General features: G+C 41.1%; 2 protein-coding genes across 7 annotated transcripts; both read left to right on the top strand.

Moving 5' to 3' along the window:
• Positions 1–2,117: 2,117 nt before the first annotated feature.
• On the top strand, positions 2,118–19,561 carry LOC114458673 (histone deacetylase 6-like). 3 transcript variants are annotated; one of them, XM_028441082.1, is made up of 29 exons: positions 2,118–2,259; positions 2,472–2,553; positions 4,173–4,301; positions 4,376–4,461; positions 5,297–5,381; positions 5,467–5,507; positions 5,822–5,918; positions 6,228–6,325; positions 7,251–7,355; positions 7,453–7,521; positions 7,918–8,044; positions 8,467–8,532; positions 8,608–8,667; positions 9,031–9,120; positions 9,729–9,835; positions 9,902–9,969; positions 10,053–10,194; positions 13,913–14,041; positions 14,110–14,278; positions 15,348–15,553; positions 15,618–15,810; positions 15,956–16,105; positions 16,164–16,338; positions 16,422–16,540; positions 16,635–16,829; positions 16,898–17,008; positions 17,078–17,224; positions 17,385–17,513; positions 19,117–19,561. In XM_028441082.1, the coding sequence occupies exons 2-29, from the start codon at positions 2,494–2,496 to the stop codon at positions 19,183–19,185; spliced, it is 3,222 nt and encodes a 1,073-aa protein (XP_028296883.1). In that variant the 5' UTR covers positions 2,118–2,259; positions 2,472–2,493; the 3' UTR covers positions 19,186–19,561. The 3 variants fall into 3 exon arrangements, with proteins under 3 accessions (XP_028296883.1, XP_028296884.1, XP_028296882.1); XM_028441083.1 differs by having other exon boundaries at positions 2,130–2,259; positions 2,492–2,553; positions 7,933–8,044; XM_028441081.1 differs by having other exon boundaries at positions 2,130–2,259; positions 2,492–2,553.
• A 149-nt stretch (positions 19,562–19,710) lies between these two features.
• On the top strand, positions 19,711–24,390 carry LOC114458677 (LHFPL tetraspan subfamily member 3 protein-like). 4 transcript variants are annotated; one of them, XM_028441089.1, is made up of 6 exons: positions 19,711–19,771; positions 21,108–21,316; positions 21,840–22,044; positions 22,150–22,229; positions 23,578–23,769; positions 23,987–24,390. In XM_028441089.1, exons 2-6 carry the CDS (start codon positions 21,110–21,112, stop codon positions 23,987–23,989), a joined length of 687 nt encoding a protein of 228 aa, XP_028296890.1. In that variant the 5' UTR covers positions 19,711–19,771; positions 21,108–21,109; the 3' UTR covers positions 23,990–24,390. The 4 variants fall into 4 exon arrangements, with proteins under 4 accessions (XP_028296890.1, XP_028296889.1, XP_028296888.1 ...); XM_028441088.1 differs by lacking the exon at positions 19,711–19,771 and adding an exon at positions 19,800–19,984; XM_028441087.1 differs by lacking the exon at positions 19,711–19,771 and having other exon boundaries at positions 20,014–21,316; positions 23,578–23,725.
• Positions 24,391–25,488: the final 1,098 nt, after the last annotated feature.

Here is a 25,488-nt window from a genome sequence, read left to right as displayed (position 1 = left end):
ACAATTTTTTTTTTAAGCAAAAATTCATTTTCCGGTAGTGCGCATGCACATATATGCTCCGGTAGACACCGGTCCCAGGACCATTTTACGTTCCGCTCGCAATGCATCATGGGACAGTTGAGTATGACTAGTATGCCTACCGTGCACACTTAAAAAATGTTCCCATATAAATGTCTCCAAAAATAAGCAAAATGGGCTCAAATTGTTAAAAATAAAATAAATAAATAAAATTAATTGTTTCTTGAAGGCATTAGGCAACCCCCTCCCAGTGTCTTGTGACCCCAAATGAAGTCCTGACCCCAAGTTTGAGAACCCATGGTCTAAATTAGTAGTTTCTGGATTTTTCTTTTTTAACCAATCAAAAAAAAAAGTTCCATAATTGTTGCGTTTGAGAGCCTGTAATTAAGACGTGTTCTGAATGTCATTTTATTACTTTCAAAACCAAAGCTTAATCTTAATGATTTGTGAAATGGATAAAAATAATTGTGTTATTGTGTATTTTTTTGTTTTAGGTGAATTAATATTAGTGACAGCTTAACTGTTGAATACCTCTGCATGGGTATCAAACATTTATTAAATCTATTTATTTGTTCTTAATTAGCTTAAGAGACTTTTTTTTTCTTCTTAAGGTTGTACTTTTTTTTTCAACTTTAAAAAAAAATAAAAAAAATTAACAAAACTGAATTAACTAAATATTTGCATCTAATCTTTTTTCTTTCGTCATTTTTAAAATCTTTGAGGATGTAAACTCTTTAGCAGAGCTAGTGGAACAGGAACTCAAAAAAGTATTTCTAATAAATGTGTTATTATTAGGGTTACAAAAATAATATAAAGCTGTCTTAATTTAGGGATCACTTTGGAATGTATTATATCTTATTTCATCATATGTTTAAGTGATAGTGGAATAGCCTTAACAATCTGGTTATATTTTTTTTAAATACAAATGATCTGAATTTCTTTCTTTCTGAACTTCTTCTTCTTCTTCTTCTTCTTCTTGTGTACACTAGTTAAAATCACTTCTCCTCTGTTATTCATGAACGGATCGGGCTGATATTTGGTAGCTATAATCTATGGATGTAGACGCATCAACGCTCGGAGCCCGATTTTCAATTTGAAAAAACAAAAAACAAAAGTTGATTTCTCATTTATTTGTGAGTCAAATATTACGACAGTTGGTGATACGGAATCATTGGCACATACCAATATATAAATGGGGTCTATTACCCCGTACGTGTCACAGGGACACCAGGGGGTGTGAAATTGTGTTTGAAAATAAGTTTCCAATAAAGAATAGCTTGTTTATAAAAATCTGAGCGTTTGACTGGCAACTTGTTGATTTCATAACCACATTTCAGAAGAAACTCAAGTCCAGTCATTTCTGAAAGATCAAGCTGGGTACATAGAGCCAAATAGAATGTTTGTTGAGTATACAAAGCTTTAACTACTTTAACTTCAACGTCCCATTCATAAAATCAAAGTCTATTGCATTAGCGCCTCCATTCTTATAGGACTTGAACAAATCTGCTTTTTTGCTGTATAATGAATTTTATTTTTCCAAATTAAATTAAAGTTCAAACTATTTATTGCTTTAACCATTTTTGCTAGAATAGAAAGGGAATAAGCAGGATAAATGAACCTTGATAAACAATCCATTTTAGTCAGTAACATTCTACCAAAAATTGAAATATCTCTTTGAAGCCATCTGTTCAACATTCATTTGCAGTTGTCAACATTGTCCACAATATTTAGTTTCTCTAGAATGATTTTGTTTTCAGACACTTCACTTCTTACTTAATTTGTATATTGTTTACTGACGGCAGAGGTTGCTCCTTTAAAACCAATAATTCACATTTCTTTAAACTGAGATGCAGGTCAGAAGCCTTTGAGAAATAAAATAATTTTCTGTAATCTTTGAATCTTTTAAATTAAAATTGACTACTTAAAACTGTTTTTCCATTACATCAAGACCCAGTATTTCACAGATTTTAATCAGGATGGATCATCTCTGCAACCATTATAAACAGAAGTGGAGAGCTTCCACATCCTTGGCTCATATACAATCTTAGTTTTGTCTGAAACTGTGTTTACGGCACATGAAGGCGGCGCGCCCTCCGTGTCGTCATCAGTGAGCGCCGCTGAGGGGTTCGGTTCATTGGCGCTCAGTGAGGATCCGCCCCTGTCCGTTTCCTGGTTCTGGTTCTGGTTCTGGTTCTGTTCGGGATGTGAACTTATTGTGTTCTGCTGAGAGAAAGAAACCAGGTCAGAAGCTTTATTTGGTTTCAGTTTCACTGCATTTGATCAGTGTTTGTTTGTCTTTGTTCATGAACTGCTAATAGCTTTATATTAAACAGAAGGGAAATATTTACAATGTACTTATTTTAAATCGTACAAACTCAATTCGTAATAAACTCAATTCTATTTCACACATTATTATAGAAATGTGTTATCATTGTGTTATTATTGTTGTTTAGGTGTGTTTGTGTTTCTTTAGCCATGGAGTCTGGATCAGATCCAGGATCAGGATCTAAGTCTGTGAGGAGGAGGTCCCCTCAGGTACACACACACACACACACACACACACACACACACACACACACACACACACACACACACACACACACACACACACACACACACACACATACACACACACACACACACACACAGCTGTGAGCTAAATGTTTATGTAGATGTTGTTGTGTATTCTACAGTCTCATAGTGAAACCAATAATCCCACTAATGTTCTTTAGACCAGGTGTTTTCAAACTTAGGGTCAGGACCCTCTTTGGGGTCGCAAGACACTGTGAGGGGGTTGCTAGATGCCTTCAAGAAACTAGGAATATTTTTTAGCCCATTTTTGCATATTTTGACCCTTTTTCTACAACTCCATCAAACTTGCATATTTTAACCTATTTTCAACACTTTTTTTGCCATATTTTTGCTCCTTTTAATGCATTTTTGCTACATTACTCCCATTTCTGACACTTCTGTGTTGTGTTGTTTTTTTAGGTGTGTATATATTAACAGCCTGCCACTGTTGTTCAATCATTGTGCGTGTGCGTACGTGCGTGTGCATGTGTCGCTGCAAAGATGACAGTTGTGTGTGTGCATAACAGTCGTGTGTGTATAATAGTTGTGTGTGTGCATAACAATCGTGTGTGTTACACTCGTGCATGTGTAACAGTTGTCTGTGCATGTGCGCGTAACAGTCATGTGTGTGCGTAACAGTTGTATGTGTGCGTAACAGTTGTATGTGTGTGTAACAGTTGTGTGTGTGTGTAACAGTCGTGCGTGTGTATCAGTTGTCAGTGTGTGTAACAGTTGTTTGTGTGTGTAACAGTTGTTTGTGTGTGTTACAGTCTTGCGTGTGTAAGAGTTGTCTGTGTGTGTGTGTGTGTGTAACAATTGTGTGTGTGTGGGTCTGTAACAGTTGTCTGTGTGTGTAACTGTTGTGTCTGTGTGTTACAGTCGTGCGTGTGTAAGAGTTGTCGGTGTGTCTGTGTGTGGGTGTGTAACAGTTGTCTGTGTGTGTGTCTCAGAATGGGCGGATGGTTTTAATGCATTTCTGCTACATTACTCCCATTTCTGACACTTCTCTTCTGTGTTGTGTTGTTTTTTTAGGTGTGTATTTATTAACAGCCTGCAACTGTCGTTCAATCATTGTGTGTGCGTGTCGCTGCAAAGAAGACAGTGAATAATTGACCTAAGCTGCACTTTGTAGCAGTGGTTTGTGTTGTCCTAACAGTCGTGTTTGTGTGCGTAACAAGCGTCTCTGTGTGTGTGTGTGTGCGCGCGTAACAGTTGTGCGTGTGTGTTTGTGTGTGCGTTATAGTCGTGCGTGTGTAACAGTTGTCTGTGTGTGTGTGTGCGTAACAGTCGTGTGTTTGCGTGTGTGTGACAGTCGTGGGTGTGTAACAGTTGTCTGGGTGTGTGTGTCTGTGTTTGTGTGTGTGCACGTAACAGTCGTGTGTGCATGACAGTAGTGTGTGCGTGTGTTACAGTTGTCTGTGTGTTTGTGTGTAACAGTTGTCTGTGTGTGTGCATAACAGTCGTGTGTGTGTGTGTTACAGTCGTGCGTGTGTACCAGTTGTCTGTGTGTTTGTGTGTAACAGTTGTCTGTGTGTGCGTGCGTGTGTGTGTGCATGTGTAACAGTTGTCTGTGTGTGTCTCAGACCAGCAGTGTTAAAGGAATGGGTGGTAAAGGAGGAAGAGGAGGACACAGTCTGCAGGAAGTGAAGAGTAGAGGGAGGATGGAGCGTAGTAGGGAGGAGGAGGAGCTTCGCGTGCGATTACAGAAGCTGGTGAGTCTGTAGTTCACCATCAGTGACAGACCGTAAAGAACTACTGACCTCTGACTGTGGTTTATCACTGACAGGATGTGTCCAGCAGGGCGGCGCCCTCAGCCACAGGCCTGGTTTACTCACAGATCTTCACCCAGCACCACAACCTGTGGGAGCCCAGGTAACTGACAGAACTACTGACAGGACTGACTTTGTCCTGGTCTGTAGATCCCAGTATTAGTGTAATAATAATAACAGTAATAATTAGGGATGCATTCTTGGCAGAAAACGGAAAGAAACTATTATATCTCTGAATGTTACTAACCACTGAAATTAAAACATTGCAATTGTTTAAATCGATATTAATGCTTCAAAGAATAAATCAATTAAAAGCATGTAAATATTTATTTAGCACTGACATTCCAACAATGCACAATATAAAATAGAATAAATAAGATGTTTGACTTGACTCACTCATACATTAAAAAACAATAATAATGTACAGGCCTATAGTTGCTGAAATATGTCATTAACACAAAGTACATTAAAGTTGTTGATGACAGTCAGCGTGCATGATTTCTTGTGCGCGCTGTTTTATTTTATTTCTGTCCATGTAATGATCTTTAAAACGTGGACCAAGTACAGTCGTGATGTGATAAAGAGCATCTCTGTGAAACGTGCACTGACTGACTGTGAAACCAGATGCTATTGATGCTCAGCATGTGTCAGACTGCTGTGTAGAGGTCAGTGTTGATGTAACTACACGTAACTACAGTGTGTCTGTGACACAGGAATATAAAAAACACACTGACTGCTCCGTCTCAAACTCTGCTTAGGAGAGGCTTTAGTCTTCAGGTGTATTTACGGAGTGTTTGCTCACGTCATCACATCCTGTTTCTTTGTGGAAAACTGAAAATGCTCTATAGAGCCATTTTCCTCCGTAAATATTTCATGCATCACTAATATTAATTGTGAACCACATGAGCTCCCTCTCTACTGACTGATGTGTGTTTCAGTCACCCTGAGTGTCCGGCCCGGGTCACATCCATCATGGAGGAGCTAGAGCGACAGCAGCTTCTGTCTCACTGCGTCAGGGTGGAGGTGAGGTCAAAGGTCACCACCTTCACCTTTAGTGGGCGTGGTCATAGTCCCTGTGGTCATGTGATGATGTGATGATGTTTTTCAGCCTCGTGACGCCGACATGGACGACCTGCTGCTGGTTCACTCGTGAGTGTCTTTCCTCCTGCTTCATTCTATCAGAACTATAGAACCGCAAGACCATAGAATTATAGAACCATAAAACTACAGAACAACAGAACCATAGAACCATTGAACCACAGAACCACAAAACAATAGAACCATAGAATCACAGAACCATGAAACCGCCATAGATCCATAGATAGATATATATTTATTCATCCCCAGAAGGGGAAAATCAAGTGCCCAGTAGCATACAGCGTGCCATACATTCCACACACATACTCATAAATACATAAATAAATAGAACCACAGAACCATAGAACCATGTGTTTGTTCTACAGGAAGCAACACATTGACACTATGAGGACGACTCGCTCCATGACACCGAACGAGCTCCAAACTTTGTCTGAGACGTACGACTCTGTCTACCTTCACCACGTAAGAACATCTGAGACACAGACCACAGGTTTCCCACTATCTTTATCCTGTGACACACTGAGCACTGTTGGAGTCAGACTGGTCGTCATGTTATCCTGTGACTGGTGAAGTATAAACAGTGACTAAAGGCGGAGCTTCATCTGAGGTGTGTTTTTATTGATGTGATAAACACAGAGTGACACCAGTTATAATGATGACCAGTTAAAGTGATACACCACCTATTCCTATCTTCTCCTTTCCTCAGAGCTTTAAATCTATTACTCAAATACTTGTTTTAGTGTTAATGCGAGAAACATGTGTGTGTTTTAGGAGTCCTTTGACGTGGCCGTGGCTGCTGTGGGATCCCTCCTCCAGCTGGTCGATGGGGTCGTGACCTCTGACCTCAGGAATGGATTCGCTGTTGTCAGGTGAGACGACTTCAGGTTTCACTCCAAAACCAAAAGAAACACTGGGCTTTTATTTTGAAGGGGATGTGTTTCCTAACACAGTGGTTCCCAAACTGGGCGTGACGTCTTTTGGGAGGACGGTGTAATATTAAGGATGAATTAAATAATTAATATTATTTTATCTTATAAATCATAATTATTTTAGAACATTATTGTTGTTATGAACTATGTGATTGTACATTTCATGACATTTTTATACATTTTGAAGAAGAATGGTCAAAATTTTTATCATATTTAATAAAGGTGTCACAGCAAATTTACGGGTGTCCTCGTTTAGAAACATGATTTGTGCTCTGGTTGAATGATGAAGTCCAGTCAATGATTTTATAAAAAAGGATTTATTATAAACTAAATGAAAAGAAGTACAAAAAAAAGGTCTTCCATCCTGTAGGAATGGCAAACGGCCAGCAAATAACAGAAAGTTTTCTGAGCACCCACTTTTACGGATAGGAAGAGCCCCACCCTAAGATGAGATGAAAGGAGAGGGTGAAGGGAGGAAGGAGTGGAAAATCACTGTTACAGAGTTCTGCTTATCAGAGTTTTGGTATGAGACCTTGAACAGAGACTGTTTGTTGCTGGCACTGTGAATACAGCACAATCTGTCTGTACTGCGGGTAATCTAATCTAACATGACTCAGGAAAGGAACAACGTCTCTGTTCAAAAGTACAACCGTATAATGCAGTCATCGTGTATAAATACACGATGACTGTACACACGAACACACATTTGATGATATGATGATTAATATAATAATTGCCATAACAGTTATGTCAAAGGGGGCGGGGAAACAGAAAAGTACTGACCTGACACATTAACACTTCTAACACCAGAGGGTAGTAATTAGTTACTTGTTATAAACCCCTCTCTTTCTCTCTACCCCCCCAGACCTCCAGGTCATCACGCTCAGGAAAATAAATGCAACGGTTTCTGTGTCTTTAACAACGTGGCGATCGCAGCTCGATACGCTCAGAAAAAACACAACGTCCACAGGTAACCATGGATGGATGGATGAGTGGATGGATGGATGGATGGATGCACTCACAGCCACTCAGTCTGCTTTTATTTTGAAACTCTGTGATGGTTTCAGGGTTCTGATCGTGGACTGGGACGTCCATCATGGTCAGGGGATCCAGTATCTGTTCCAGGAGGATCCCAGGTAACGTCCCACGCTCTGAGCTGTACCTGAAGGCATCACCAGAGTGATCCTGGTCTGAAACCAGGACCACAAGTTTAAAACAAAAGATTCCAACACGTATCAATGTAATGTAAAGTCTGTAGAACACAGGTAATATCCAACACAAAGAGACACGTCAGTCCCTCCAGAATCTACACGTTACACTTACATTTACTGATTTTTATAAAATTTGGGGGATTTCTTTGGATTATGTGAGGGGAAACGTCCTTTTTTGACCTTTTTTTTTTTTACATGGAGAATTCTTTACATAATGTCAGCTTAAAAATGACTTTCATCGTGTGTGTGTGTGTGTGTGTGTGTGTGTGTGTGTGTGTGTGTGTGCGTGTGTGTGTGCGTGTGCGTGTGCGTGCGTGCCAGCGTACTGTACTTCAGCTTGCACAGGTATGAGCAGCAGTCCTTTTGGCCTCACCTGTCAGAGTCTGACTCTGGGTTTGTGGGAGTGGGCGGAGCTAAAGGAAGGAACATCAACCTGCCGTGGAACAAGGTGAGAGACAGGAAGTGGCACAGTTACTGTCCATGGTTATAAAGGTTAATAATGGCAGCAATGTTGGCGTGCACCGACTTTAATAAATCATCACACAACTTTGTCATTGAGGTCTGTGCTACCGTGGAAAGAGGACGGTAACAGGAAACCATGGCTTATATGAGGTCACATGACTGCAGCGTTACCATGGTGACGGCTGCATTGATGTTACCTTGACCAGAGCCAGAATCAGAAAAGTTTAATTTGTTGAGTACAGTTTAAAAACAATACAAGGAATGTGGCTTGGTTGATAGTAAGAAGAACAAAAAAACGAAAACAAACCAGAAACACTGTAATAATAATAATAATAATAATAATAATAAAGGATGGATCCATATATATATAAGTAATCGTGGTCACATGACTTTCTGTTTGTGCCTCAGACAGGAATGACTGACGCTGACTACATCGCTGCCTTCCAACACCTGCTGTTACCTGTGGCCTACGAGGTGACACACACACACACACACACACACACACACGCACACACACAGCTAAAGCCATCGTGTGTGTGTGTGTTTCAGTTTCAGCCTCAGCTGGTTCTGGTGTGTGCAGGATTCGATGCTGCACTGGGAGATCCGAAGGTTAGAGTAGAGACAGGATGGGATTCATGTCAGCGTTCCAATAATGATCCGTCTGAGCTTTCACAGCAAACATCAAAGGCTTTGTGGCATTTTTGTGTGTTTTGGTTCATTTTCTATATTTTTCTCCTATATGTGTTTTTACTGTTGATTTGTGTGTTTTTGTCATTTCTTTGTGTTTTTGAATTCATGTGTTGTACTTGTTGTATTTTGTGTATTTTTGTTGTTGTTTTGTTTGTTTTTGTGTAGTTTGAGTGTTTACTCCGTGGGCTGCACAAAATTATTATAGTGACAACGTGGGTTCGATCTTTAATGATCAGAAGTACGTGATGACACTGACAGTGTGTGTGTGTGCGTGTCTTTCAGGGGGAAATGTGTGTAAGTCCTCAGTGTTTCCATGTGCTGACTCACATGCTGATGAGTTTGGCGGAGGGTCGCCTGATTTTGGCTCTCGAGGTAAAGCATCCACGCACGCACGCACGCACACACACACACACACACACACACACACCTGCTTATTAACTCATTGGTTGCCAGCCATTTTCAGAACAGCAACCCCCCTCCCTGCCAGACATTTTAGAGCATTTTGACTGATTTTAAAGACCCACAGAAAATTCTGGACTATGACTCCGTAATCAGCAGTTGAATGTAGGTAAGTTTCACACAAAATTCCTATTTCTGAGCAAAAAGCTGAGAAATAATTTTTCTGCAAAAACCCGTCAGTGATTTCGAGGCACTTTTTTTGCTTTAGAGAGACCTCAACATTGGTTTCCTTCTATAAAACAACAACGACAACACTGAGACCAGGCTTTTGATGGCAAAATTATTATTATTTTACTATCTGGGTCAGAGTTGAATGGTTCCCATGTTGTATTTTGGCGTTCCTCTAAGTCGTATTACGTATATGATCTCATCAATGGCAGTGAGGTAGTTAATAGTCAGCTGATATCAAAGCGGTACTTTTTAAACCTCAATTAAATAACAGGCACCTCCTCACCTCCACTGGTAGAGTAGCCATATACTTTTGTCCAGTTGTGTGTGTGTGTGTGTGTGTGTGCATGCAGGGAGGTTATGACCTGCAGGCGACAGCAGAGGGCGCTGCAGCCTGTGTCCGAGCTCTGCTGGGCGGAGCTTGTCCTCCTCTGTCTTTTCCCTCGGCTCCGTCTGAAAGGTACAGAGTGGCGTTATCTTTGTGAGTGGCAGGTTGTTAAAGTGTGTGTGTGTGTGTGTGTTTCAGTGCCCTACAGTCCATCAGCGACACCATCGCTGCTCTCTATCCTCACTGGGCGACTCTGCACGTGCTCGGTAAGACACGGCCCCCTCCAGATAAGCTCCGCCTCTGCACACTCACACATGACAAAGATCTGTTTCTACTGTTGGCTGAGCAGAGGGCGTCCTGTTGGCTGAGGGAGACGTCGTCAAGACAACGGTCAATCAGAAATCTGTGGTGGGACCCGCCCCCTTTGTTTTCACGACCACTGGATTGGTTTATGATGAGAGGATGATGGAGCATTGCAACATGTGGGACAGGTGGAATACTGCACACAAACTACACAAAAACACACACACAAACACATTACGACAAAAATAAACAACAAAACCACATGAAAATCACAAAAAAATACAATAAAAAAATGCAAAAACTAATTGAAAATCACAAATAAAGACATTAAGAGTACAGACAATAAATCCATAACACAAAACAACAAGAAAAACACAAAATATTGAAACAAAAATACACAACAAAATACAACAAAAGAACAAATTATCATAAAAACACAAAATACATTAAAAACACACAATCACAAGAAATTTCTCAAATTGAAAAACAAATACACAAAATCAAACAATATGACAAAAGAGACACAAATAATTGCGACAAAAATACACTAAACTACACAAAATGAATAAAAAACCTGCACAATAACAAGACAATACACAAAATAATAAAAAAAAATACACAAAATTACATTAAAAATGCACCAAAAAAAACTTTAAAATACACAAATGACTCCAAAAACAAATACAATGACAAAATATACACAATTAAACCAAAAATACACCAAAGAAAAACTACACAAATACATAAAACGATATCAACAACACAAAACTTGATGACAAAACACACAAAAGCTGCTAAAGATGATTTCCAGAGGAAACCTGGAATCTTTGGAAGGAATATGAAGCAGTCGCTGCTCAAACTGGGAGACGTTAAACAGCTGTATGTTAGTGAGCCTTCATGGAGGGTGTGGTGCATGTTGGGATTTGTAGTTCATACCATTATCAGTTTTCATCCCAAACTCTGAATTAGTTCAACATGAAGTGTTTTTTTCTGTATCAGTGGACAGTGAAAGCTCTTTGATTAGAGGGCAGTGACCCACCAGTAGAGCAGTGGTTCTCAAGTCTGAGTGTGCCGTGGGATTTTGTGACAACCATACTGTTGCGGCACACTGCCTGAGTGCTCCAAGCGCGTAATGCTGGGTGCATGTGCCACTCCCAGCGCATGCTGGCACATGCTCATATTGCTTGAGTAGTGTGTGGGCATGATTCTCCGCGGCGCACCTCAGCAGGTGAGTGCAATCGCACTGATGAGAGAAGTCACCCTATAAACGGAGGAGAAAGCAGCGTGCCAGTTTTTGGCTGTGCACAATGTAGCTGAGAACAGCTGTTACGTGCACTGCACAATACACACGGGAAAAGGACTGAAACCAAAGGGCTACTGGTGAGCTCATAATGACTGGACTGTTAAAATGTGATCTCAGCATTGTATAATTCATTTGCTGAGTTAATTATCGTTTTATGTGTATCTGAGGGGAAGGAACAGGAATACAGGGAGGTCATCAGGAACTTTGTCAGCTGGTGTGAACTTAACCAGCTTCAGCTAAAAACCAGCAAGACAAAGGAGCTGATGATTGATTTTTGAAGGAATATTTCACTCCTGTGAACATCCAGGGTTTGGACATTGAGGTAGTGGAGAGCTACAAATTCCTGGGTGTTCACCTCAATAATAAAGTGGACTGGACCGACAATAAGAACGCCCTGTACAGTAATTTAATTTATGACTCTGTGGTAGCTTCTGCTATTCTCTAGGCTGTGGTCTGCTGGAGAGAAGGGAGCATGGACAGGAAGAGACTCAGTAAACTGATTAGGAGAGCGAGCTCTGTCCTGGACCATTCACTGGACTCAGTAGAGGAGGTGGGTGAGAGATGGATGTTACATCCATCATGGACAACACCTCTCACCCCCTGTATCAGACTGTGGATGGTCTGAGCAGCTCTTTCAGCAGCAGACTCAAACACACACAGTGTAAAAAGGATGTACATTCATAAGGCTGTACAACACCAGCATAGCCTGAAGTGTTTTGTTTTTGTTTTTTCTCATCTGTAAATAATAATGCTCTTTACTAATGTGCATTATCACTCATAGTCATTGTAAAACCCCACTTACCGCTTATTTATATATATATATATATATTACTACCAATATCTATCTATTTTTACTTTTTATTGTTTATTTTATTTTTAATGTTTATTTTATGTTTGCCTTAATTTTTTCTTTCTGTATTTGTACACAGCTTTCTGTTTTGCTTCCTCTTTGTGTCTTGGCTGCTGTAACGTGAATTTCCCCACTGTGGGATAAAATAAAGGAAAACTAATCCAATTAAGTTTTTTATATGAGAAGAGGAAAATTGTTTAAAATTTGCTTAAAACCTTGTTCATGTATTTAAGGGCTAAAATAAGTTAGTATTTGAAATGTAGCAAATTTCTCTTTCATAAAATTCAGTGAAAATATTTAATTTATGTATGAAAATAGTATATTCTAAAAGTATTTCTGTTGAGAAATTGTTAAATTAATTGTAATATCTATAAATGCTATAAACATAAGGAAAAAGCTTTCAGGTTATAAAGGTTTTTCACGTTTCTTATCAAAGTAAGAACGAGTGAAATCCTGAGTCAGGTCAAGTTCTTCCTTTTTCAAGTGTGGGAAACAATGACGTTATAAACACTTGACACATACATTATTATTGCAATACTGTATACAACTACACGAAAATAATTTTATTTTAATTTACTACATTGTATGCACTCATTTCACAATACAGAGGCAAACTCTATACCTAAAAACAATTCTTAGAAAAAAGACCAATTCTCTAAAAAAAACCCCACAATATTTCGCTGTTACCACGGTTGCACAGGCAGGAATAATAAGACTGTGACAAAGGCTGTAGGACAACAATAAAACAGAGAAACAGTGAGGGGGAAATGGAGCGCTGTCTTGTACAGTCGCTTGTGGCTCAGGTGATATTGTACATGATATGAATGATAACAAAGGTTGTTTTGCACAATAGGTGTGTTTGGGAACCACTGCAGTAGATTGACAGCCTCCTTGTGTTTAATTGTGTAACGTGTGTGTGTGTAACACGGTGTGTGTGTAATGTGGTGTGTGTAACACTGTGTGCGTGTGTAATGTGATGTGTGTGTGTGTAATGTGATGTGTGTGTGTGTGTAACGTTGTGTGTGTGTAACACTGTGTGTGTGTGTGTGTGTAACATTGTGTGTGTGTAACGTTGTGTGTGTAACACTGTGTGTGTGTGTGTAACGTTGTGTGTGTGTGTGTACCGTGGTGTGTGTGTAACACTGTGTGGGTGTGTGTGTGTAACGTTGTGTGTGTGTGTGTGTGTGTAACATTGTGCGTGTGTAACACTGTGTGTGCGTGTGTAACACTGTGTGTGTGTGTGTGTGTGTGTGTGAAACGTTGTGCGTGTGTAACACTGTGTGTGTGTAACGTGTGTGTGGAACGTTGTGTGTGTGCGTGTGTAATGTGGTGTGTGTGTAACATTGTGTGTAACACTGTGTGTGTGTGTGTGTGTGTAGCGTGGTGTGTGTGTAACATTGTGTGTGTAACACTGTGTGTGTGTAACATTGTGTGTGTAGCACTGTGTAACACTGTGTGTGTGTAACACTGTGTGTGTGTAACACTGTGTGTGTGTAACACTGTGTGTGTGTAACGTGGTGTGTGTGTGTAACATTGTGTGTGTGTAACGTGGTGTGTGTGTAACATTGTGTGTGTGTAACACTGTGTGTGTGTGTAACACTGTGTGTGTGTAACACTGTGTGTGTGTGTAACGTGGTGTGTGTGTGTAACATTGTGTGTGTGTAACGTGATGTGTGTGTAACGTGGTGTGTGTGTAACATTGTGTGTGTGTAACACTGTGTGTGTGTGTGTAACGTGGTGTGTGTGACCACAGGAACCATCCAGAACAGCCTCAGAGGATTTCTCAGATCTTCCACAAACATCAGCAGCTGGGTCTGTTGGATCGCTGTAGGAGGATTAAAGCTCGTTCTGCTACAGATGACGAGCTGACCCTGACTCACAGGTGAGAGAGGTCATGTGACCAGCACGCTTTGTGTTCTTTGTGTACATCTGTGTATGTTCTGTGTTCAGCCTGCAGCTGGTCCAGCAGATGAAGGCCAGTGCTTCCATGAAGCCCAGAGAGCTGCACAAACTGGGAGAGAAGTTCAACTCCATCTTCATCAACCAGCACAGCTTCCACAGCGCCACGCTAGCAGCAGGAAGTTGTTTCAACGCCGTCCAGCACATCCTCAGTGGAGAGGTCATTACATCATGTTCTCTATAAAGTTAGAATAACTCCAACAATAAGTTTAGCTGTGTAACTATAATCAATAATCTGAAGGGTGATATCATCTGACAGGATTAGCAGCTAAAGGCTACAATGTTGCTAATAGTAGCTGAAAATGCTAATAGCATCTGTTTATGTGATAGCAGGAACTAAAATGCTCTCAGCAGCCTAAAGGTGCTTTCACACCAAACGTGACTGAAGTAACGCAATAACATTAAAATCAATGTAAATTATCTCAAGTTATCTCCCCTCAAGCGACGTGACGTGTAATTTGAGTAAAGCTGAAAAATCTGAACTTTTTAAGCGACTTCAAGTGACAAATCCCTCGACCTTCACTGTTTGCTGTAGCCCCTCCCTGTTCCCTCCCGTTTCAGTGCAGACGGCTGCAGCGGAGGCTGTACAACTTCCTCAGTTTATCAGGGCAAAATTAAAGCGGTTAACTTCTGAAAAACCACAGTAACTACTGATCATAACACATTCTGAGTGAATTCATCCTTTAATATCTCCGTAAGTTGATCATTTAAACCGTAAAAGCGGAGCAAGAAGGAAAATAAGTGATCAACCCTCTCTCTCTCTTTCTCTCTCTACCCTGTCACCGGCCACACACACACACACACACACACACACACACACACACTGGTGTTCGCATCACTGCAGCGATGAAGTGGTGGAGTGACCATAAAGCACCGCTATGTGCAAGTGACACATCAGGGGAGATGGAGGCTACTGCAGTGCTGTGGTTGCGTACGGGGTGAAAGCACCTGAAGGCTAACACTGTTAAGCTAATGATCACTACAAAGCTAAAAATGCTAAAAGGCTAAGAGTGTTTCAGTGTAGTTTAGTCCATGATGGCAGCTACAGGCTAACGGTGGTCAGCTGACCCTGCTGCTGAGCTGTGATTGACTGTTACCTTGTTTTATTATTCTATTGTGTTGCACTTGTACTCTTACCACAACTCTGTACAGCACTTTGTGATTTTATCTGCAAAAAGCGCTTTATAAATAAACTACTTACTTACTTACTTACTTACTTACCTGTGCAGGTGACTAACGGCGTGGCCATCGTGCGTCCTCCCGGTCACCACGCAGAGCGTGACACCCCGTGTGGTTTCTGTTTCTTCAACACGGCAGCGCTGACGGCGCGCTACGCACAGAAGATCTCCCAGGATGCACCGCTGCGAGTCCTCATCCTGGACTGGGACGTTCACCATGGCAACGGGACGCAGCACATGTTCGAGGACGATGACAGGTGAGACGTGTCCACACGTAAACAACGCACCACACCTCTCTCACATGAACGTTTGTCTCCTCAGCGTCCTCTACATCTCCCTCCATCGTTATGACAACGGAGCCTTCTTCCCGTCCTCGGTGGACGCCGCTCCTGATAGGGTGGGCCTCGGCAAGGGGGCGGGGTTTAACGTCAACGTGGCATGGAGCGGCGGGAAAATGGGAGACTCCGATTACATCACTGCTTTTCACCGCGTTGTCATGCCGATCGCTGCAGAGGTAACAACAGATTAACTCACTGATTATAGATTTTACCTGATAGATCTCATGTTGTTTGTCATGATGATGTTATTGTTGTTGTTGATGTTTGTTGATCTTCGTTGTTGTTGTTAATATTAATTATCGTTGTTTTTTTGTCCTTCAGTTTAATCCTGGTCTAGTTCTGGTATCCGCTGGTTTTGACGCAGCTCGTGGTGATCCTCTGGGCGGGTACAACGTGACGCCGGAGGGATACGCCCACCTCACCCACATGCTTCTGTCATTGGCCGGGGGGCGTGTCCTGCTGATCCTGGAGGTGAGCTGTCCAATCAGAGGCCCTAAACCCTGACTCTAACTGTGATGTGTGACATCAGGGCGGATACAACCTCACCTCCATCTCCACCTCCATGGCCATGTGCACCAGAGTGCTGCTGGGAGACCCGCCCCCAACACTAGCCACGCCCCTTCTTCCTCACCACAGCGCCGTGACAACCATTCAGCAGGTCATCCGACACCACGCCCCCTACTGGGCGTCGCTGAGGATCTGCCGTGAGTGGATTTTTGTCCTCATAAATTACACACTGTGTATCTGATGATCAACTACACAGTGTGTACTTCCTGTTTGTTCTCAGTTCCCGAGTGTGTGCGCTCATCTCTTCCTGCCCCAAAGCATCGTCGGAAACGTAGTTCTAAAGCCAAAGGCAGGAATTCTGACAAAGCTCCGCCCCCTGCAGGCCTGGAGAAGTCGATGGTGAAGCTCACATTGAAAGTGAATCATTATTAACATATAAAATATAAACCATTGGCTTAACTTTGGCCCCGCCTCCACTGTGTCATCCAATCAGATGGAGACGCTGGATCAGCTGACTCAGGGATTGGGTTCTCTGGACATTAGTCAAAATTCAGCCAATCACACGCCACCTACATCCACTCGAGTGGGAGGAGCCAAGCCGTGGGTCCGCCTCAGCCCAGAGGAGAAGGCGGAGCCAAGTGACGCCTCGCCCAAGGCTGACCAATCAGTGGAAAGCATTCAGAGCCAGGTGAGTGCTGCTGTTGAGTAATTAGTTTGTTCATTTAGTGACACTGACCTCTCATTGGTTGATCGAAGGAAGGGGCGTGGCCTAATGTGACTACGGCTGAGTGGGCGGAGCCTCAGGAAGAGGGAGCGTGTGGTTGGTCAAAGCAACAGACTTCTCTGGAGCTGGTGGGCGAAGCTGAGGTGGGCGGAGTCTAAATAACCTTTGAATCTTAAAGTTCAGTGTGTGACGTGACCTCACCTGTTGATCAGAGCACGCTGTATGTGGTCGACCCTCTGCCCTGGTGTCCTCACCTGGACGCCGTTAGGCCCCTCCCCCCCTCAGGGATAGATGTCCTGCTGAGCTGTGACGACTGTGGCTCGGACGCAGAGAACTGGATCTGCCTCACCTGCTACCAGGTACGCCCTCAGAGGGTCACATGACCAGGTACGCCCTCAGACGGTCACATGACCAGGTACGTCCTGAGAGGGTCACATGACCAGGTACAGGTAGGCCCTGAGAGGGTCACATGACCATGTATGCTCTGACCTGAGTGACGCGTGTGTGCTCTCCCTCCAGGTGTTCTGTGGACGCTACGTGAACGAGCACATGGTGACCCACGGCGTGGTTTCCCAACATCCCGTCGTCCTGAGTTTCTCTGATTTGTCCGTTTGGTGCTACATGTGTGAGGCCTACGTTCACCACCAGGTGGGGCTGTGTTCTCACACACACAGGGAGAGATTTGTCTCAAAAATATTCACAAATATATCAACAATTTTCACATGTATTTTTCAGATTTCACGTGTCTTTTTTTTTACATTTTCAAGTTTTTTAGATTTTCACATGTTTCTCAGAAATGTCATTGACCCACAAATTACGCATGTGAAAATTGTGGATATACAGTGGTTACGGAAAGTATTCAGACCCTTTTAAATTTTTTATGATGTTTCATTGCAGCCATTTGCTGAAATCAAAAAAGTTCATTTTATTTCTCATTAATGTTACACTCAGAACCCCATCTTGACAGAAAAAAACAGAAATATAGAAATGTTTGCAAATTTATAAAAATAAAAAAAGTGAAATATCACATGGTCATAAGTATTCAAACCCTTTGCTGTGACACTCATATTTAATACTGTCCATTTCTTCTGATCCTCCTTAAGATGGTTGTGCTCCTTCACTGGAGTCCAGCTTTGTTTAATGAAACTGATTGATTGATTGATTGATTGATTGATTGATTGATTGATTGATTGATTGATTGATTGATTGGGGAAGGCACACACCTGTCTATATTAGACCTTACAGCTCACAGTGCATGTCAGAGCAAATGAGAATCATGAGGTTGAAGGAACTGCCCATGGAACTCAGAGACAGAATTGTGGCAAGGCACAGATTTAACCAAGGTTACAAAAGAATTTCTGCAGCACTCAAGGTTCCTAAGAGCACAGTGGCCTCCATAATCCTTAAACAGAAGAAGTTTGGCACTGCTCATCACCTGCCCAATACAATCCCAACAGTGAAACATGGTGGTGGCAGCATCATGCCGTGGGGGTGTTTTTCAGCTGCAGGGACAGGGCGACTGGTTGCAATTGAAGGAAAGATGAATGCGGCCAAGTACAGAGATTTCCTGGAAGAAAACCTCTTCCAGAGTGCTCAGGACCTCAGACTGGGCTGAAGGTTCACCTTCCAACAAGAAAATGACCCTAAGCACACAGATAAAATAACAAAGGAGTGGCTTCAGAACAACTCTGTGACCATTGTTGACTGGCCCAGCCCCAGCCCAGACCTAAAACCTACTGAGCATCTCTGGAGAGACCTGAAAATGTCTGTCCACCAACGTTCACCATCCAACCTGACAGAACTGGAGAGGATCTGCAAGAAGAATGGCAGAGGATCCCCAAATTCAGCTGTGAAAAACTTGTTGCATCATTCCCAAGAAGACTCATGGCTGCACTAGCTCAGAAGGTGTTTCTACTCATTACTGAGCAAAAGGTCTGAATACTTAAGTAATACCATGTGATATTTCAGTTTTTCTTTTTTAATACATTTGCAAACATTTGTACATTTGTTTTTTTCTGTCAAGATGGGGTGCTGAGTGTAACATTAATGAGAAATAAAATGAACTTTTTTGATTTTAGCAAATGGCTGCAATGAAACAGAGTGAAACATTTAAAGGGGTCTGAATACTTTCCGTACTCACTGTATTTGTGAATATTTATGCAAGATATCTCTAGAAATACATTTACACGCTGGATGCTGATTGGCCGAGGGCTCCACAATACCATCATAAACTTTGTTTTCTGCTCCTCAGGTTTTGTTTGAGGCTAAAAACGCTGCGCACTGCGCCAAGTTTGGAGAGCAGATTCCTCTGTGGAGCTGAGATGATGATGATGGGATTTCTGAGCGGCGTTCCCATTGGTTACCAGCAGTAGTTGGCACTTTGAATTCATGTTAAAACCTGTGACACAAAAAGTGAAGAGAAACATGTTATTTTAAAGCTTTTTATAATCATCACCTCAGATCTTTTATTTTGAAGGACAAAGATAATAAACAGGGCTGTTAGGGCAGTTTCCTGTTTTTTTTGTGATCAAAGTGTTTGTTGAAGCACGTTTAAGGAAACATTTCTACAAACTGTGCCAAATTTAACATTTTAGGCAAAAAAATATGTTTTTCCATGTTTGAACAGTTGAGACATGTTTATATCTGATCACTGCTGATGTTTCTGTTAAATTAAAACATTCACAATCAAAACAAGACTTCTGACTGTATTTACTTACTTTGTGACTGTCAAACATTTTTATTTCTAATGTTATAAATGAAATAAATTAAAAGGCCATTAAGAATGAAATGGAAGCTTGTATGTAAATCACAGACGGTGCACTTCCTGGTCTGTCCTCCAGAGGGCGGAGCTTCCCTGTCCGACCTTCATCCGCATCCTCCTCTGCTCGGACACGTGACTGCTGCAGGTCTATGTCTTTCTGCTCTTTTTGTTTTATTAACTCCGTTTTTGTTTGTTTTTAAATCACAGACGTTATTCTGTGACGTCATATTGTCTGATGCTGCCGCCCGTGACGTCATCAAACACCGCAGCTTCACACGTTACCGCCTTATTTTTTTTTCTGCTGTGGATTTATGAGATTTTCATTCATTTCAGCTTCATTGTGCGCGTTCCGTGTGAAGTGCGTGTGTTTTTGTTCTAATCTCACGTGTTTTTCTGTTTTTTAACGTGATTATTTGGATTATTTTTATTGAATGTGATATTTCTCTCCTGTGTTGTTTACTATTTATTCTACCGGATGTTTCGTTACTTAATGCATGTTATGTGTTTGTATTATAAATATTCATATTGCGTAGATTTGACAGGATTTTGTGTAAATGCCAGTGATTTTGGAAGAAATTTCTGATATTTTTTCTGTGATCTTCGGGATCTGCTCAGTGTTACAGACTAACATTGTTCATCACATCACTTTTTATCTGAGTCTCGCTTTTGGGTCTTATACAGCGTGTTTTTCTGTTAGAAACGTTAGATTTAACATGTAGTTTCTGTAGGTTTGTGTATAAATGTCAACAATTAGTTAACGATGGATGAACGTGTGTGATGATAACGAGAAAATGTTTTGGAAAGTAAAAAAGACAAAAGCATCATCATATGTTTATTTGACTTTAAAGAGAAACTAAGCACAAAAACACTGTTTTACGTGACGTAGCTGAAATCTTGACATTTTATTCAACGTATTTAAATTAAACCCCCCACCTTTTCTTCCTGTGAGGCGGACGTGCTAACCCCTATTCCACCGTTCGCCCAATTTGTCAAATTTTGTAGTAAAATGTGAGAGTGAGTGCCCTCTGTGGGTTAAACACTGCTATTGTAAATGAAAGTTTCTATTGGCTGAGAACAGAGGTTTGTGACGTCTTGGAGGCTTCTTACATCACGGTTAGCCACGCCCCTATAAAGACGAGGAATATGAAAGCCCCATCGCAACAAAACTTAACCTTCATTTAAAATTGAAAATGGTGAATATTCTTTAATGGAGACCACTGAGAATTGGAAAGATAGGCTCCGCCCCTTACACATCATCATAGATAGTGATGTGTCAGATGGCGATACATGGCCCCTCCCTCACTATGGGACAGTTTCCTATTCCTTCATTAGTGTTAATAACTGTACAGATCACGGCTGGATATCTGAATGTTTTATTTTGTAGGAGCATCTCAGCCTTTACTTTGAAAGCTGTATCAATCACAGAGAAACAGGAAGTGAAGGTTATTGCTGTGTTTGCATGTTCTCTCTCTCTCTGTCAGTGATGTGCGCCTCACCCGCCCTCTCCGACTTGTCCGACCTGTCCCGTCTTTATCAGACAGAGTTTGTTCGCAGCGCGCGGGCCGTGGGCGTTTTGTGGGCCGTGTGCACGCTCTGCTTCGCCGTCATTCAGGTGGTGATTCTGGTTCAGCCCGCATGGATCGGAACCTCAGATAGTCCTCAGCCCGGAGGAACCCTGGGACTGTTCCAGGTACTTATCCTAGCTTAACTTATCCTGGCTTAACTCATCTTAGCTTAGCTTGTCCTATCCCAATTTATCTTAACCTGACTTACCTTAACCTAACTTATCCTATCTTGACTTATCCTATCCTGACTTAACCTACCCTGACTTTTCTTATCTTGACTTAACCTAACCTAACTTAGCCTATTCTGACTTATCCTATTTTGACTTATCCTATCCTGACTTAACCTACCCTGACTTATCCTATCTTGACTTATTCTATTCTGACTTAGCCTATTCGAACTTATCCTATCTTGATTTATTCTATCCCGACTTATCCTATCCTGACAGCCTTTTCTAACTTATCCTATCTTGACTTATTCTATCCTGACTTATCCTATCCTGACTTATTGTATCTGGACCTTTCCTGTCTTGACTTATTGTATCCTGACTTACCTTAACCTGACTTATCCTATTCTGACTTATCTTATCTTGACTTCTCTGGATGTTAGTCATCCTTCCTTACGTTGCCTGTTCTGTGTTGCGTTGCCAGGTTTGTCTGGACTCAGGCTGGCCCGTCCCAGAGTGTCGTGGTGGTTTATCGTCTCTGTCTCCGTTGCCGTCCTTCCAGTCGGTGGCGGTGCTGGTGTGTGTGTCTCTTTGGGCCGTTTGGACCAGCGTGGTGTGTCTGTGTCTCTTCAGGTTCTGCAGCGCGGCCACGGTTTATAAGATCTGTGCCTGGTTACAACTCAGCGCTGGTCAGTAGCTACTGACACAACCTGGTCCACCTGCCCTCTGGTACTGACCCATAGAGAACGCATTAATGTGTCTGTGTGCGTGTCTGTGTGTGTGTGTGTGTGCAGGGTTCTGTTTGGCTCTGGCTTGTGTTTTATTTCCAGACTCGTGGGACAATCCTGAGATGAAATCTCTGTGCGGAAACACGGTGAGCGTTCACACTCACACTGTTCATGTTCTAACGTTAAACTGTGGTTAGTTTGATCCTGGATCAGCTGATCACATAGAGGCAGCGCCCCCTGCCAGGGTTGTGGTCAATTAGAATTATAATTGCGTAATAATCATTAATTTCAATTATGACATAATTGTAATTGAAAAAAATCTGTTGCTGTTGTAATCATATTTTAATTGTAATTGAGTTCAGATAATTGTTCTCGTTGGAGTTCATATTATTTTTCAGTGATAATGACACGTATGTCATCTCATAGGGGCAATGTCAAGGATGTGCAGTCGACCTTTTTTGGAGCCAAAATGTCAAGGTCAAGGTCGCGTCAAGTGTCAAAAAACAATTTTTTCCATCTCTATGAATATTTATTGTACAAGTTTGATGCTTATATTCATGAAAAGCTCATTTCAAGTAGAGTATTTTATATAATTGGACCAAAGCTGTACGACCTACCAGTAAAAAGATTGGTGAGGTCAAAGTTCATGACATCACAATATAACTTGGCCACAAATTGAGATCCAGTGCTCAGACTGGTACCATTGAACAACAGACTGGTACCATTGAACAACATTTCCTTTCAAAGTGTGACCTTGACTTTCACTCAAGTTCATTTTTAAGGTCAAGGTCAGTCTTCTGTTTTTCCTGTATTATGACTTTCAATTTAATTAGTAAAAAGAACAAACTTGTCAACAAATCCAGATACAGGTTGTCATTTTTGCCAGTTATTTCCAGGTATTGTCTACTTAACTTTGTAATTGGCATGAAAATTCTATAGAAACTGTCATTTACAATTTAATTACATGCAAACCATGTTACAGTTCTGTCTTACACACATACGTAGTTAATAATTGTTTTTAAAAAAAACTTACCTGTCACTTGCCTTCAGGATAATTTTTTTTAAAAATAGGGGTATAGTGACAGAAAAAAGGCTCAGACGCCCACTCCAAAAATATTAATACCAATATTATCATTGTTTAGGAAGCCTAACAAGGTACCCAAGAGATGAGAAACTGATTAGATGATGGATAATATTCATTAGTGTATTTTACAGCTGATTTAATACATTGGTCAAACTGACCCCTTAGCATTAGAGATGCTAACAGAAAGCTAACACAAGAGGATGTTTTACGTTTAAACATATTGACTTTCAGTGCAAAAATAATAATTGTAATTGGGGGAAAAGGAAGTTCACCATAATCATAATTGAGTTGTAATTGAACATGGATAAATAAAGATGCAATTGTAAATAAAAAATGTCATTGACCCCAACACTGGCCCCTGGCCCCTGGGCCCCTGCTGTCCTGACGTTAACCTGTGGTGTATGTGTCAGGCGGGGAGCTTCTCTCTGGGTCGCTGCTCTGTGCACTGGGCCTACATCCTCGCCATCCTCGGCATCCTGGACTACGCTACGTTAGCCACGTTAGCATTCGTCCTCGCTAACAGACAGGACGCCCTGCTGCCGCCCGACACTCAGGAAGGTGAGAGAGGGAGGGAGGGTCACTACTGCCCCCTACTGTTAGAAGTAAGATTAAATCCCCTTCAAAATAAAAGCACAGATCTTTCATGTGATATTGATGAAATCAGACTAAAGAAAGGTGTGTGTGTGTGTGTGTGTGTGTGTGTGTGTGTGTGTGTGTGTGTGTGTGTGTGTGTGTGTGTGTGTGCGTGTGCGTGTGCGTGTGCGTGTGCGTGTGCGTGTGCGTGTGCGTGCGCGTGCGTGCGTGTGTGTGTGTGTGCAGTGACCTCAGGGCTGCTGATGGAGGCGTGACTTCTGAGACGAGGCTTTGATATGTCACCGTGGTAACGTCATCATAAAGACACCCCAGGGCTCCAGAATGAAGTGTGTGGGAATAAACTATGGTCAGATTCCAACGGAAGCTTAAAATATAGAGTGTCATATATAAATTCATATTCTATTTTACTGCTAATGTTTCGCATTTATTTAATAATAACTAAACTGTATTGACACATCCATGTTTTGGATTGGCATCAGAAGACTGTTGTGTTCAGTGCTTTACTAATAAAGTTAATTGAAATGGAATTAACAGATATTATATATTAAAAAATAAATACATATTTAAGTTATATTCAATATATTAGCTATAATATATGTATTTTATGTAGTTTGTTTGTTTGTTTTTTCATAAACACTGTTAGTTTCTGGCTAGCTTGTAGCAGTTTAGGTAAAGCTAGCTAAAAATATTAGCCTATAGTTATAAAAAAAATGCTACAAAAAGAAAAAAGTTACAAAGTCAAAATAATTTACCGTAATATTCAACAAGTGCTTTCATATAGTTTATAAAGTGTTTTTAAAGTGAAATAACAGAAGTTAGCAAATGTTAGCCTAGTTTTAGTTTCCTTTTAGCTTCCTCGTTTATTTAGGTTATTCAGGTTCAACTTCAAAAAAATTGATTGAATATCAGTTTTTAGTCTGTCTGTAGCTGTTAGTTTAACGTTTAGCTTAGCTTCTAGTTAACTTGTAGCTATTATTAGCTCAGTTAGCCTAAGGTTTAGCTCGTTGAATTAGGCATTTTAATCCCAAAGTATGAAAAATAATATAAAGTAAAACATGTTGCCGTAATGTGAACAATATTATAACAAGAACAAGTGAAAAAATCTTTTGTTTATAAAGTGGTTAGTAAAAAACATTTTAGCATGCATTAGCTTAATTTTACCCTCACACTATTGTAAAGCCTACCCTTAGTGTTCAGTTATCAGTATTAGCTTCAATTTGAGTTCATAGAAGCTTAGGGAAGTTAAGTGTTAGCTTAGCTTTAGCATAAAATCTGTTTCACTTTAGACTTAGCCAATAACAGATGAGATGCTAATAACACTTAAACCAGCTTCTAGCATCTGAATTAAGCTAGGATACCTTAGGGTGACCACAGTTTGACTCAATTCAGTTTTGTAAATGTGTTTTTGTCTTTGTAACAAAGAATAGACCCTTTGATTGTTTGTAAACATTGTGATGTAATTTGTTGGGCGGGGCTTAGCCTCGAGGCAAAGCTACAATTGTCTTCGTTTTTTCTGAGCACAAGTGTCCGCTGGAATCCTATAAAACTTTAATTTATGTCCACCAACATAAATCCTATTCTAGCACCCAAACACACAAGACGACATTGTAAAGCTGTAACATTACTAACCTCCAGTCTTCAGCCAGCGGCGTTTCCTGTTTTAGCCTCCAGCCGTCACTCATGATGTGGGCCATTAAGGGGTCTATAAATCAGAGGTAACTAATTAT

The sequence above is a fragment of the Gouania willdenowi genome, unplaced genomic scaffold, assembly GCF_900634775.1.
Source record: "Gouania willdenowi unplaced genomic scaffold, fGouWil2.1 scaffold_15_arrow_ctg1, whole genome shotgun sequence".
NCBI lineage: Eukaryota > Metazoa > Chordata > Actinopteri > Blenniiformes > Gobiesocidae > Gouania > Gouania willdenowi.
The sequence above is the reverse complement of the archived record's forward strand: the minus strand, read 5'-3'. Positions and strand labels throughout refer to the sequence as shown.

Coding starts and splice junctions, on each gene's coding strand:
- LOC114458673 (XM_028441082.1), top strand. CDS start 2,494: ATGGAGTCTGGATCAGATCCAGGATCAGGATCTAAGTCTGTGAGGAGG. Junction 5,382..5,466: donor CTCACTGCGTCAGGGTGGAG/GTGAGGTCAAAG, acceptor GATGTTTTTCAG/CCTCGTGACGCCGACATGGA. Junction 5,508..5,821: donor GACCTGCTGCTGGTTCACTC/GTGAGTGTCTTT, acceptor TTTGTTCTACAG/GAAGCAACACATTGACACTA.
- LOC114458677 (XM_028441086.1), top strand. CDS start 21,086: ATGTTCTCTCTCTCTCTGTCAGTGATGTGCGCCTCACCCGCCCTCTCC. Junction 22,045..22,149: donor CTGGTTACAACTCAGCGCTG/GTCAGTAGCTAC, acceptor GTGTGTGTGCAG/GGTTCTGTTTGGCTCTGGCT. Junction 22,230..23,577: donor AATCTCTGTGCGGAAACACG/GTGAGCGTTCAC, acceptor TGTATGTGTCAG/GCGGGGAGCTTCTCTCTGGG.